Source organism: Bidens hawaiensis, unplaced genomic scaffold (genome assembly GCF_021521415.1).
Source record: "Bidens hawaiensis isolate Kalapana, Puna unplaced genomic scaffold, B.hawaiensis_p1.1 tig00031491_1, whole genome shotgun sequence".
NCBI lineage: Eukaryota > Viridiplantae > Streptophyta > Magnoliopsida > Asterales > Asteraceae > Bidens > Bidens hawaiensis.
In genome coordinates, this window is record NW_027495315.1 from 86,346 (window position 1) to 102,086 (window position 15,741).

Here is a 15,741-nt window from a genome sequence, read left to right on the forward strand (position 1 = left end):
AATATGTTACACTTTTATTTAGATACATTTCAATTTCCAGCATGGCATGCCATATTTAATTTGTATTTATATAAACATGCATGTTTAACATATTGATTTAATTGTGCAGTGGGCGGGAAGATTGGGTGACAAGAGGCGATTTGGCGAGGAGCACCCCCTCCCCCGGGACGATAAGAGGGGCAACAGGGAGGGGGACAAATACATGTCGTCGGTGTGTTTTTTGATTTAATATTTGATATTAAGTATGTGTTATATATATATATATATATATATGATGTGAACCGGCTACAATACCATTACCCCTAAATTGAAAATCGTCTCCCTGCTAACATGGAGTCACGTGTCAAACATCAACCCGTTTTGTAACCCTCAATTACACGTAAGCTTAGAAATACACCATTTTGCTTGAAACGGTATTCACGTTTATTCACCCAAGAATATATGAAAGTTAGTGTGAAACACAAAGTAGAATATTCCTAAGTGGTGGGAAGGCATAGGACTAATTAATCTTTACCGACTATGATAATGAACGGTTGATATCCCGTTTTAGAAAAAATTATTTGAGTATTTAGGGTAGTTTTAAACTTTGTTAAAAAACTATAATAATGATTTGTCACACATGAGAAATTGACTATTACAAGAAGTTGATCAACCTTTTTGGCTATATAAAGACAGGGTCTTTGGTGAACAAGAAGTATGCTCTCTTTCTATATTTCCAAACTCTTTCATTTTTAGAAGACTTGTAGAAAGCAAAGATCATGGTTAGCATCTTAAGCTACTACAAGCTCGTTAATTCTTGAATTAGATGTAGAAAACTTTTATTTTATGTTTTCTTGGGTTGCATACTTAAAAGACTTTGCTTTATATGCGTTTTCAGGAGGGTAAGGTGAGTCTTACCATTGCGGATGCTGTAGATTACAAAGGTTTTCCTGCTGATAGGGCGAAAACTGGCGGTTGGGTTCCTGCCGCCCTCATTTTAGGTCAATTTATTATCTTCATATTTTATCATGCATGTGATTGATCTAGGCTTATACATGATGTTAATTAACTAATTTCAATAAAAGTTACTGATTAGGGTTTTCTTCTAGTTATTATTGTTAATTATACCACTCTCATGCAGGTTAAAGTTTAAATCTTTTATTAACTAACCTTTCGAATTATTGTTCAAAAATAGGGTTTTCCGTAAATTAATGAACATGTCAATATCAATGATGAACCCCCCCACTGTGTCCTCAAAAGGCTATAGTTTCTAGCTTTATTAGTGACGTATACTGGTGTTGTAATGTCGAGGGATAGGCACGCAAGTGTTCGACATGACTAAAAAAAATCATTGTTCCTTATTTTCTTACAAATGCAACAGTAGATAATACATGAATATAGACAATATCACAGATTCAAATAATCAATAATGTTTATATAATTCCTAAGCAAATACATGAATCTTGGCTTTTGACTTTTTGGTCGAACAGGAATCGAAATATGCGAGAGGCTTTCAACAATGGGGATTGCAGTGAACCTGGTGACATATTTGGGTGGAACCATGCACCTCTCGAGCTCGGCTTCAGCCAATGTCGTCACTGATTTCATGGGCACTTCTTTCCTTTTGTGCCTTCTTGGTGGCTTTTTAGCTGACTCTTTTCTTGGCAGATTCAAAACAATTGTCATTTTTGCCTCTATTCAAACTCTAGTAAGTCATAAACTAATATGAATAAATAGGGGTGTATTTTATTACAAAATTATTAGAAAACACTAAATTATTATGACAAAAAATAACAACGTAACTTCAATCTTAATGTTATATATACAAAATAGAAAAAGAAAAAAAAGTGAAGATCTCACTTCAAACCTAGACAATTAACTAGTTTATAACGTTTTGGTGTAAAGTGATAAACTGATTTGTTCGAATATTTATTATTTATCAAACATTCACCAAGCACATATGTAGGTTGTAGATTATATAAAATAAACATTACTTAATTACACGTACAGTACGTATAGATTATGTAAATAAACGAACTTTGTTTATATATGTGTGTATTGAAATTTCAATAGAGATAATAAACATTGTAAGTCAGTCATTTTCTTATATCATGAACTTTTTAAAATTGGAAAACAAATAAATTTTTTCTTGTTCACGTAAAAGACTGTGTTATGCATACTTTGTTTCGGTGTACTTTCACTAACATTTGCGGCTAATTCAACTTGGTGATACATTTTTTTTTTCAGGGTACAGCTGCGTTGTCGTTGTCGACCAAGCTGCCACAACTACGACCACCACCATGCCACCCATCAGAAAACTGTAAGCAAGCAAACGGTCTACAGATGGGAATTTTGAATCTTGCATTGTATCTGATCGCCATAGGGACAGGCGGCTTGAAATCTAGTGTGTCAGGATTTGGGACCGACCAATTCGATGAGAAGAACGAACAAGAAAAGACACAAATGGCTTATTTCTTCAACAGGTTCTTCTTTTTTATAAGTTTGGGAACGTTAATGGCGTGTACTGTGCTAGTGTACATACAAGATGAAGTGGGTAGAAGCTGGGCTTATGGGATATGTTCGGTCTCGATGTTCACCGCGATCTTGGTGCTTTTGTACGGGACAAAACGGTACCGATATAAAAAGTGTCAGGGAAGCCCAATAGTTCAAATCTTGCAAGTGATCGTTGGGGCTATAAAGAAAAGAAAGATGAATCTTCCATATGATTCCGACTTGTTACACGAAAATACCCCCGAGGGTTCACGTATCCATCACACGAACCAATTTCGGTATGGTACTATCATCTTAATAAAAAGGATTTGTGGTCACAAAAAACCGCTAAAATTAATAAAAAAAATCACAATTCAAAATAAAAAAAAAAGTAAAAAAACAATAAAGTTTCTCCCGTCTTTCTCGTTAAAAACACACACACACACATCGTTGAAGAAAAAAGATCATTGTGAATTTCTGTTTACCAATGTGTTTTTTGTTTATTTTCGTTGTTGATTGTGTTTTTTTATTTAATATTGTGTCTTCTTTTTATATTGTGTCATATTTTACGATATATTGTGTCTTTTTTTTTTTAATTTATAATTGTGTCTTTTGTTAATTTTAATCATCGTGTTTTTTTTCTCGTCTTAGTTTTTTTCGTCGTTTTTTAGAACCGCAATAACGGGAAAAAAAATAAAAGTGAACAAAATAGCCATTGGCTTTTCTGTTTACCTTATCTTTTGACCCTATAAAAAAATAAAATTTTTATTTGTATCTTTTTTATTGGACAATTTTATTTAAAATGAAAACGTTATATTTACATAATTTTTACATGTTAATAAATGCTCGTTTCTTCCTTGTAGTTGCTTGGACAAAGCTGCAATAGTAGCCGAAGGTGATCTCGAGAAAAACACTTCAAACCCTCGTAACCCATGGAACCTGTGCACCTTAACAAGGGTAGAAGAAGTAAAGATGATGATAAGACTCTTACCCGTGTGGGCCACCACCATCCTCTTCTGGACAACCTACGCCCAAATGATCACCTTCTCGGTCGAACAAGCCGCCACCATGCACCGAACCGTCTCCGGTTTCCAAATCCCCGCCGGATGCCTCACCGTCTTCTTCGTCACCACCATTTTGCTAACATGCGCCCTCTACGACTGCCTCATCATCCCATTTTGGAAAAATTGGAAAGGCACACCCGGGTTCACCAACTTACAAAGAATCGGGTTAGGGTTGGTTCTCTCGACGCTAGGAATGGCCGCGGCTGCGGTGTTTGAAGTGAAAAGGTTGTCCGTGGCCAAAACACACTCGGTTCGGGCTCCTGATCAGCCGCTCCCGATCAGTGTGTTCATCTTGATCCCGCAGTTTTTTCTTGTGGGGTCTGGTGAGGCTTTTATTTACACTGGGCAGCTTGATTTTTTTATTACTAGGTCACCAAAAGGGATGAAGACAATGAGTACTGGTTTGTTTTTGACAACGTTGTCATTAGGATTTTTCATGAGTAGTTTGTTGGTGTCAGTGGTGAAAAAGATCACTAGGGACAGTGATGGAAAAGGGTGGCTTGCGGATAACATTAATAATGGAAGGCTTGATTTGTTTTATGGGTTGTTGACGGTTTTGTGTGGCATAAATTTTGTGGTTTATCTGGTATGTGCGGCTTGGTGCAAGAAAGAGAAAGATCAGTCATCAAGTAAAATTGAAATGGAGAAGTGTTGATTTTTGGAAGACTTGTTTTATGATTGTGTGTGATTTGCATTTTCTTTTTGGTTTTCTTGTTGGAAATGTACAAATAGTATAAATAAGAAAGTGTGATTTGTAATTCAATATATACTTAGATTTGAATTAAATTTGTATATTGTATTAATTGACTTATTAATGAAAAGAAAGTTGTGTTAGTGTTTTTTAAAGAATGTATAAGTGTTAGGTCTTATTTTGTAAATGTAGACTTTTGTAATATTTTGTATATTTATGACTTAATGAAATAGTCTTTCATCTATCTTTATAAGTAAAAGTCTATTGGGCTAAAATAATAAAAGAAGTGTGCATAAAAATTACACTATAAATAGTGCAAGCTTCCATGCATATAACATATCCTTTTTTACATATTCACCATCTTATCCATTCACCAACTCTTTCATTTACTTCCTTCCTTTCCATAACTGGTAATAACCAAACTCCTACAAGATTTGAGATCTTGGTAAACTTGTGAGTGATTTCCGCTAGCTCAAAAGGAGATTGATCCAAGAACACATTGTTTGATCCCGTATTCTGTACCTGCAATTGGTATCGGAGCTTTTGGCTCTACTAGTTGAAGTTCTTGGGTCACAACCTTGGATTTTGGTCTTGCTTATGTGTTTGAAAGGAGTGTTCTTGCAAAACGAAGTGTGTTCAAGTGTTGAAAGTAGTTTCGGGTTTGACATAGTGTACTTGAAAGCTTAAAAATCGATTCAGAGGTGTGCTTGAGATTGATAAAGTGTTCCTTGAGTTTAACAGTGTAAAAAGGTATTTAAATTCGTACCAAACTGCTTCCTAGGCAATCTGTTTTTCTTCGAAAAACAAATCGCATAGCATTCAGTTTTCAAATCGCATCACATTTGGTCTTCTAATTGCATTGAATTTGGTATTCAAATCGCATCACATTTGGATTATAAAACGCATTGCATTTGAAATCTCATTCGCATTGCATCTTAAAATCTGGAAACCAATCACATCGCATTTGGTAAACCAATCGCATCGCATCTGTTGTGCGATTCGTTCGTGACAGAAATCAAATCGCATCGCATAAAACATTCCAGTCGCATATCCTGTGTGATTCAGCTGTACTTAGTGATTTTAACACAATCTAACTGTTTGACTTTCTGAGTTTATAGTCAAAATGGCACAAGATCCTGAATTGAAGACATGTATCGTGTTTGAGAATGAAGCTGGCACAACGAACAAACCACCTTCTGAACTAGGACAGTAACTTTAAGAAGTTTAAGTGGAGATTTAAGAATTAATGACTTCGCTCTGTTACATCCCTTATTCATCATTTTAAGAATTTTAACACCAAGATGAGAAGTGTCGGCATTAATCTTGAATACTCGGAAGTAAACAAGAACTTGTTAAATTAATTGCCTAATACGTGGAATAGTAGTGTAACGACTATTAAAAGGACCGCAAATTTGAATAAAACAACTTTGAGCGACTTGACTTCCTCCATAAAGTCATTTGAGATGGATGATAAGCTGTGTTTGAATAATCGTGTCAGATCATTTAATCATGTAGGTGTATCTACTGGTTCTGTTATAAGCACGACCTTTCTTAGCCAGTTTCATCCAACAGTTCATATTGTTGATGGTGTAAGAGGTTATGTTGCTCAATCTGAGATGAACAATGGTTTTAAGACTTCAGCAAGCCAACCTGTATCATCTTTAAACTCCTTCCAGGATGTAGTGAATAAGGCTGTTGAGCAAGCGATTAAGGCTCAAGGGATCAGCAAAACAGCTAGCAACAGTTCAAAGGGTTCAAGTTACTTGCCCGCCCAGATTGACGACTCATACATTGCTCGTTTCCATGCATTCATGGCCAGTCATGAGGACCTGGTGCAAGGAAACCTCTTACCACCATCTTTACCGCATGGAGATATCCCCCGAGATTAATGAGAAGGATATGGAGAAGATGGATATCTAGTACCATATGGCAATGATAGTTCACCATGCCACAAATTTCATGATTCATGAAGAAATATGGAAAGAACAACTTTAGGGATTCCAACAGCAAGAGTATTGGGTTTGATAAAGCCAAGCTCCATTGCTATAAATGCAACGAAACAGGTCACTATACAAAGGGAGTGCACAAATCCAACTCAACATGCTGATGATGTGATGATCACTGAAGTATCTGATGGAGAAAGAAGTGGGAAGAGAAATGACAAGAGGCTAGTAGGGCAGAACAGTTCATCTGGACAAAAGGGTCTATGAATTGGGCAAGGAGGATCAAGCATAGGGAACACTAACCCTAGGGCCCTTATTACACTGTCCGCTGAAACATCTAAGTAGGATTGGGGAGGCCAATTCAAGGAGCTGATGAACCCGTTGAATTTTGCCGGCATGGGATTTGGGCCTGGAGACAAAGCCTCTTCAAGTTCCACTTCAGGAGACAACCACGACACTCCGGATACTCCCGAGTACACACACATCTTTACTCTCAAGCATGCATAGATAAATTAGAACGTTACAGAACTCATAATGCCTCTTTAGTTGAAGAAAACTTAGGCATTAAATATCAAATTGGTGAGTACAAAAAAGCTGACAAGGTGTATACCACTAGAATTAAAACTAATCATGGCAAATTTAAATTTGAAATTGTTTTAGTCTAATTTATTAGTTGAGTTTCATGAAAAACGTATACTAGAATTAAATGCTAAAATTGAGACTCTACCATTAGACCTTGCACAAAGAAAAATTACCTGTTGAAAAATTTGAAATGTCTTATGCTAAGTTGAATGGTATAATTGGAGCACAGATGGGTGTTAAACAAAAAACCGGTTTGAGATATGAACTTGCCGTGATTCCACCTCGATCCATTCAATCATAATTATACATCCATGCTCTACTTCAGTTACAACACCCCACCTAAAGAAGAATTGGTCTATGATATTGGACATGTTCCAAAACCCAAGATCTTTGTTCCTAAGGTTCCTAAAATTGTTGATCCAATTGATGTTCCCATTAGTTCTAATAATGATTCGTCTTGTTCTGCAGGTCATGTAGAAGAAAGTGATTTCGTGAAAAGTGACATGGATTGTGAAACAAAAGAGAGTCAAATTGCACTTTTGTTTCTAATTTGAATTTGAAATCATTTAACAATTATGTCTGTAATAATAACAATTCTATTTCCAGAAAAAATACATCGTCTTCATCTTCGCAAGATGATGTGGATTGTGAGAGCGTTGATGTTGGGACTTCTCATATTATTTTGAATGAAAAGGTTGATATTATTTCAGAGAGCGATTGTGAAACTATGTTTGATGAAACATGTGTTGAAAATTTTAAAAATTTAATTGTGTTGGTTGATGTAAACAAACCTAGTTGTTCATCATCAAATTGTAAGACTAAGGTTGTTTCAATAAAAGGTGGAGGTTTTGAAAATGAGCAAGCTAGTACTTTATCTAAGTATATTCCACCTAGCAACAGATCATTTTCACAAACACATAAAAATGTAAAGCATTCTCTGTCATATAATTTTTATGATAACAACTACTATGGCCATCATCAACAGAACAATTTTAACTCACATTATACCAACGTTTTCAATAATCAAGGTCACAAACCATATAGCATGCTTAATCATGTTCCTTTCCAAAGATCACCTTTCCCACCAAGACAATCATATTACCGTTCTGATGATTATTCTGATGCTTGTCATAGAAAGTGTTGCTACGTGTGTGGTAACCCGTCTCATCTTGCAAGACATTGAAAGAACTGGCACAGACAACAAAAGGATCTAAGAAGTCAGTTTAATTAGTCCCGTTCTGCCGTTGCCATCAGCTAAAGATCAAGGACTGATCAAGCAGAAAGTCAAGCTAGTGAAATGGATGTGAGATCCACCAAAAACCAGAAAATAAAGAAACCTTTTTGGATAACCAAAAAGGAAAGAGCCAAAAAGGGTTTGAAAACTGAAAAGTCCAAAACCTGCCAAAAAAATGAGAAAATAGATTCTAAGGTCGAAATACCTGAGGATTTCATTTTTAAAATAAAAAGAACATGGCCCAGAAATCTTCAAAAAATAGGAAACATGCTTCTGCATAGACTCATGAAGACTGCTCTTCTGACTCTGACTCATCAGGTCACTTTATAATTTCAGAAAGTAAAATAAAATTTGGTGGTTTTCTCGTCAACCTTCCCTAGATAACTAAGTCTCGAGAAACCATGTCTAACTAGTTGTTCATTTGTGTAGGGTCAGTCAAGAAGGCCTGTCAACAGTATTTGGTACTTAGACAGTGGCTGTAAACAACACATGATAGGAGACGAGTCCTTGCTATTTGTTGTTCAACCGTTCTATTGCAGACATGTTTCCTTTGTAGGAGATGTGGGAGGAAATACAACCAAAAGAAGGAAGGTTCACCATAACCTTCGACGATGTCAATCTGGTGGAGCAACTCAATCACAACTTGATCAGTGCGTCTTAGATCTGCGACAAGAAATTCTAAACTTTTTTCATAGAAAATGAATGCTTGATCTTGAAACCAAGTTTCAAAGTCCTTGAAGAATGGATAGTGATGCGTACCCTGAGACATAATGATGCATATATATATTAGATATGAGAAGTTCATATTCACACAGAACTGCTTCATATCTAATATCAAAATCCTCGAAGAACGATTCATCTCTTTGGTATCGACATCTGGGTCATGTCAACTTCAAGAATTTAAACAAACTGGTAAAAGATAAGCATGTGAGGGGCTTGCCTGCTAAAACTCTCTTGCATTGAAAAAGTCTTTCATGCTCTCAATGCAAGCAACACAAGCTCTCTCACAGGCCCAAAACCGTCAGTTCAGTTAATTCCAGTCTTCAGCTATTACATATGTATTTGTTTGGTCCTATTCAACCTCAGCCACGAGGGCGAAAAGCCTACTGTCTTGTTACTGATGAATTTTCACGTTTCAGCTGAACTTTTCTTTTTGGGCACAAGGATGAAACCACGCAATTCTTGATCAGATTCATGACGCTTGTTGAGAATCAAACTGACAAGCGAGTCAAGTGTATTAGAAGTGACAATGGAATCGAATTCTACAACAAAGCTGTTGATGATTTTGCCACTCAAAGGGGATTAATCACCAGTTCAATGCTCCATACACTCCATAAAAAACGGAGTTGCTAATGATGTAACCGAACACTGATCGAAGCTGCCAGAAAAATGCTCTCATACTCATAGCTTCCTTTGTTTTTATGGGGTGAAGCAATTAATTCAGGTTGCTTCATTCAGAACCTATGCTACTGAACAAATGTCTAAACAAGACTCCTTACGAATTCTATTACAGGACGAAGCCAAAAGTTAACTATTTCAAGACATTTGGATGTCCATGCACTTTGCTTCATACAAATTCCAACTCAGCTCGAAAGTTTGCCGAGAAGGTCGATGAGTGCTACCTTGTTGGATATCCTGCCAACAAATGTGCTTATCACGTTTATAATAAGAAAACCAAAGAGATTGTGCAATTATTCAACGTTGAATAGTAAGAGGTTAACCCGACAGACGCACACATGGAATCCAACTAGCTATTTGATTATGATGGTTTGCTTAATCAGTTTTGATGTATTTCTACCCATCCTGTTGCAACTGCTCTAGTCCATGCTATAGTATCTCAGTAAGTTCTAATGCACTATGTGTTAAACTGTTTAGATGATGTCCATCTATCTGCTGGTCCCTCTAATAGAAACGTGTTGCTTGCAGCTCCTCAACTTGCTGCAGTTGATCCATTACTACAGCCAGCAGATACGTCAGATATGGTAAACGTTAAAGATGCTTCTGATTCTGTTCATTCATGTCAGCTGACAACGTTGATCCAAATCAGACTGAGCCTGTAGTGAATCTTCAGGCAGAACCTAGTGTGGTCGAATCTATTCCCATACCTCCCTCATCAGATTATATCCAAGTTGCTGTTGAAGAGACTGGTGCAAATGAAGTTCCTACTGGTGTTTCTAATAGCATTGACTCTACCTTGGTTCCTGAAATTGTTGTTCCGTTCATGGAGAATCTATTGGATGGTCCCAGTGCCCAAGAACACGTGGTTGATCAGCCACACACTGTTCAACCAGCCACTAATGTTCTGATCAATGCTCCCAACATATTCAATCCTGTAGAAAGCCTGACCGTGGAGATTCAGGCAGATCCTATTTAGCAAGTTGATCCAACTCCTCAAATGACGATTCACTGATCTCACCCTATAGAAAACATCATTGGATCTCCCTCAGCCGGCATCCAAACGCGAAGCCAATCTGGTACCATTAAGCAGTGTCTTTTTACATGTTTTATATCGTATGTTGAACCAAAAGATTACAAGATGGCTCTGAAAGAGAGTTCCTGTGTCGAATCCATGCAAGAGGAACTATTATAGTTCAAGATGCTAAACGTTTTGAAGCTGGTCAAAAAGATGGAGAACAAGAAACCGATCGGGACAAGATGGTTGTTTCGGAATAAAAAGGATGATGAAGGGGTGATTACAAGAAATAAAGCTAGATCATTGGTGCAAGGCTTCTCTCAACGTGAAGTTCTTGATTACGATGAATTTTATGCTCTCATTGTTACATTTGAGGCCATTCGTCACTTTTTGGCCTATGCATTGTACATGAACTTCAAAGTATATTTGTTGGTTTTAACAAGATTATCAAAGTCATAAAATCCTAATTTTATAAAAAACGCACCGGAAATTTGTTTTAAATCTTGTTAATTTCATATGTATAAAACCTATTTTACACATACAAAACCCAAGTCCGGATCCAAATATGAAATACATACTATCTAACACATGCATGTCACTATAAGTCCATGCATGTTAAAGCTACCTTTCAAATCCAAGGAAGAGAAAGGAGATGATGATGAAGAAGGCAAGAACTTGAATATGAAGCTCCTCAAGCTAGCATACCCCAAGCTTTCTAACAAACACAACTTGTAGCTAGGATTTGGTAACACTTGACAACACTCCTTGGTCCCTTGCTCTTGGCCGTCCAAAGAGTGGAAGAGAGAGTAGATGATTTTTCCTCTAGTCTTGTGTTGCATGAATGTTGTGTTGTGTAAGTTATGAGAGATGAATGAAAGAAAGAAACACATAAGTCTTTCATAATTGCCACCTCCCATGGAACCAATGGAATCACTTGCATGCGTCCACTAAGTGGAGAATAATAATAAAATATTGAAAAGAGAAAGAGGGGGGGGGGGGGGCGGCCACCTCTCCGTTCTCATGTTCAAAATTTTAAAAACCCTTTTATAACATAAAACTTTGTTATAAACAAAATGTTATGTAAACTTTTATAATTAAAAGTTACACAACTTAATAAACATGCAAGGTTAATTATGATTACATATTGTTATTTAACCAACTTAAATAACACTATGTAATGTTCTCTCATAAAATATAAATCATCCATATGATTTATTTATTACACAAGTACATTGTATTTAGAAACCCCTTTCTGAATAACATAAGTGTCAATATTTATTTACTTATGATCATATCATTTATAAACAAATATAATTGGTGTTTGTCTAGCTTGTTATTGGGTATGACCCGGCTTGGATCATGACGTACTAGCCACATCAATAATAATATGTGTCTTGGGCATACCGAGTCCAACAATCTCCCACTTGCACAAGATACATAGAAGATTGATGCAAGTAGCAAATACCATCTAACTACGGTTTACTACCCCTAATACGCATGACGAAGTGCCATTCAATAACATCATCCCCTTCAAGTCCCTTACTTGAAATGATTTAGGTACATCTATCATTTATCCTTTTGCCACAGATGTCATGTCAAATCTAGAGACACAGAGTGATCATTCTCTGTTGATTTAACTTATCAGTCCTTAGACATCTTACTCTCAACGAATAAGAGGGACAAATCCCCTCTTGACTACATATGTCTCTCACAATCACCTTGTACCATACCTGATCTTAGACTTATGTACTTTAATGTTTCATAGCAGCGAAGAACTAAGTCAAAGCACAATATTCGGTGAATATCAAGACCCAATATGTATCTCAGGTCGGAGGATACTATGATATTCGCCTTTACTCAAATTTACTTATGGTCAATCACAAGGATTCCATGTAGTAACATTTGAGAGCGGGTCAGTCCAATATTTATAACCCATAAATATCTATGAACCTGGGCAGCAACCCTTGCTCTATATTCATATCCCATGAATATCCACCAATCCAAGTTCATAATAGTCTTACCTTCATATTTGTTACCACAAATATGAGCGACTATGGACATTTAGAATAAGTAAATTATTCACGGGTTTAAACATGCTAAAATGGAACATAACTCAAAATGTCATAATCATAAACCATAATCATATGAATGAGTCAAAATAACAATTGTTCCGAGATCTAAATACAAAATTCGATCATATCCAATCACTAGAATACCGAAGTCCTAAGGCACAAGTATGACCCTCATGCTTTGGCCTTTCAAGGAGCTTCGTGAGTGGATCCGCAATGTTTTGATCAGTGTGAATATTGCGAATACATATCTTTCCCTTTTCAACTTCATCCCTTATATAGTTGAACCTCCGCTCAATGGGCCTCATCTTTTGATGTGCACAAGGTTCCTTGATTTGAGCAATCGCACCCTCGTTGTCACAAAAGATCTCTAGAGGGTCCTGAATGATACAGACTACCCCTAGGTCGGCAATGAATTTTCTAATCCACGCAGCTTCTTGAGCTGCCAATGAGGTAGCGATGTATTCCGATTCCGGGGTGGACAAAGCTACCACATCTTGTTTTGAGCTCTTCCAAGAGACTGCCCCACCATTCATAACGAAACATATCCCGATTGTGATCTGGAATCATCTCGATCGGTTTGGAAACTCGCATCCGTGTAACTTTTTACAACGACTTCCTCCTCACCCGAACCGTATATTAGAAGAAACATGTCCTTAGTCCTTCTAAGGTATTTCATTATACTCTTAACCGCCATCCAATGGCTAATTCCTGGATTATGTTGGAATCTACTTGTCATGCTTAAAGCGCATGACACATCCGGTCTAGTGCATACCATTGCATACATGATGGATCCAATAGCCGATGTGTATGGTATTCCATTCATTTTATCTTGCTCATCCTTTGAGCTTGGACATTGAAATGCACTCAATATTGTTCCTCTTTGAATAGGTACCAAACATCTCTTAGAGTTCTCCATCTTAAACCTTTTCAAGATTTTGTCAATGTATGCACTTTGGTTTAAACCTATCAACCACCTTGATCTATCCCTATAGATCTTTATTCCCAAAATATAGGCGGCTTCACCAAGATCCTTGATAGAAAAACAACTTCCAAGCCATGCTTTTACCCCTTCCATGGTTGGAATGTCATTCCCAAATAATAGTATGTCATCAACATACAATACTAAGAAGGTAATGATGCTCCCACTAGCTTTCTTCTACACACAAGCTTCATCACCATTCTTGATTAACCCAAATTTCTTAACTTCTTCATCAAATCGGTGATTCCAACTTCTAGATGCTTGTTTCAATCCATAGATTGATTTATTTAACTTGCATACCTTGTTAGGATGTTGTGGATCGACAAAACCTTCGGGTTGAACCATATAGACATCTTCCTCAAGATGCCCATTTAGAAAGGTGGTTTTGACATCCATTTTCCATATCTCATAGTCATAATATGCGGCTATGGCAAACAATATCCTAATAGACTTTAGCATTGCTACGGGAGAAAAAGTTTCATCATAGTCAACCCCTTGAGTTTGAGTGAAACCTTTTGCTACAAGTCTTGCTTTATAAGTATCCAAGTTTCCATGCATATCAGTTTTCTTCTTGAAAACCCACTTAGTTCCAACCAGTTTGGAATTAAGAGGTGGTACAACCAAATCCCACTTGGTTGTCATGCATGGATTGCATCTCAACGTTCATGGCGTCAAGCCATTTGTCACAATCGGATTGTGTTATTGCATCACGGTATGTGGTGGATTCATCCGAATCTACCACATAGCATCCATCCATGAAAAATCCATATCTTTCGGGTGGATGACTAATTCTACCGCACTTGCGAACGTTTTGTGTGTCTTGATCAACCATTTGATCATTTTCAACAACCTCTTGTTGATTGCTAGTATCAACCAAATGTGTATCGGCTTGTGGTTCTCGATCCTCCTCGAGTTCCACCGTTCTACTAGTACCTTCCATAAGGAACTTAGTTTCTATGAACTCGGCCTTTCGAGCAACAAATACCTTTTGCTCGGTTGGGTTGTAGAAATAATATCCCATGGAGTCCTTGGGATATCCTACAAAGATACACTTAGTGGATCGACTTTCAAGTTTGTTTTGGGTGTTGTTTTTGACATAAGCCTCACAACCCCATACCTTTAAATATGATAATGATGGAGCCCTTCCATTCCATATTTCAAAAGGTGTCTTGTCCACTTTCTTGGTTGGGGCCATATTTAGAATACGGGCCGCGGAGAGCAAAGCGAAACCCAAAAATAAGAGAGGCAATGTGCTTCTAGCCATCATAGATCGAACCATATCTAATAAGGTTCGATTCCTCCTTTCGGACACACCATTGTGTTGTGGTGTTCCGGGTGGAGTAAGTTGTGAGATAATCCCACAACTTCTAAGATGATCTCGGAAAGCATCACTTAGATATTCACCTCCTCTATCCAAACGAAGTACTTTGATGGTTTTATCGAGTTGATTTTGTACTTCATTTTGGAAGACTTTGAACATTTCAAAGGCTTCATCTTTGTGTCTTAACAAGTACACATACCCATAACGACAATAATCGTCGATAAAAGTAATGAAGTATCTTTCACCATTCCTTGTCATTGCCTTAAAGGGACCACATACATCCGAATGTATGATACCCAATAAGTCTTTTGCCTCTTTGTTTGTTCCACTAAAGGGGTTCTCGGTCATCTTTCCAAGTAAACAAGACTCACACTTATCAAATGAATCATCTTCATTTGATTCCAAAAGATCATTCTTTTGAAGTGTATGTATACGATCTTTGTTTATATGACCAAGGCGACAATGCCAAAGATAAGTCTTACTCAGATCCATTTTGAGTCTCTTGGTGCTTGATTAGTACAACATGTTATCAAAGGATGTGTTATCACGAACTTTCATAAATGCCATTAGACGGCATTGCTTTAAAATAAAAGACATTATTCATGAAAACATAAATTCCATTGTCCACAAACATTAAATCAAAACCACATTGTCTTAACAAAGAAACGAAGATAATTTTCCTAGTCAAACTAGGAGTATATAAAATGTCTTTCAAAATAACTTCCAAACCATTTGGAAGCTTTAATGTGTAGTCTCCTCAGGCTTCGACAATAACCTTTGCTCCGTTGCCCATGAAGAGACTAATATCTCATTTCTTAAATCCTTCATTTCCCATGAACCCCTGCAATAAATTGCTAATATGAGTTCCACATCTGGTATCCAATACCCATGTGTTAGAGGAAATAATATTAAGATCAACATGAATCATGAAAGTTGTACCCGAGGTTTGCCCCGTATCCCTCTTAGCTTTCAA

The 15,741-nt window shown here is 37.0% G+C and overlaps 1 protein-coding gene across 2 annotated transcripts; it reads left to right on the forward strand.

Annotated features, from left to right (window-relative positions):
- The first annotated feature begins 735 nt into the window (after nucleotides 1-735).
- On the forward strand, nucleotides 736-4,256 carry LOC143582202 (protein NRT1/ PTR FAMILY 6.2-like). 2 transcript variants are annotated; one of them, XM_077064823.1, is made up of 5 exons: nucleotides 736-761; nucleotides 878-980; nucleotides 1,470-1,687; nucleotides 2,227-2,768; nucleotides 3,333-4,256. In XM_077064823.1, exons 1-5 carry the CDS (start codon nucleotides 759-761, stop codon nucleotides 4,186-4,188), a joined length of 1,722 nt encoding a protein of 573 aa, XP_076920938.1. In that variant the 5' UTR covers nucleotides 736-758; the 3' UTR covers nucleotides 4,189-4,256. The 2 variants fall into 2 exon arrangements, with proteins under 2 accessions (XP_076920938.1, XP_076920937.1); XM_077064822.1 differs by lacking the exon at nucleotides 736-761 and having other exon boundaries at nucleotides 796-980.
- Nucleotides 4,257-15,741: the final 11,485 nt, after the last annotated feature.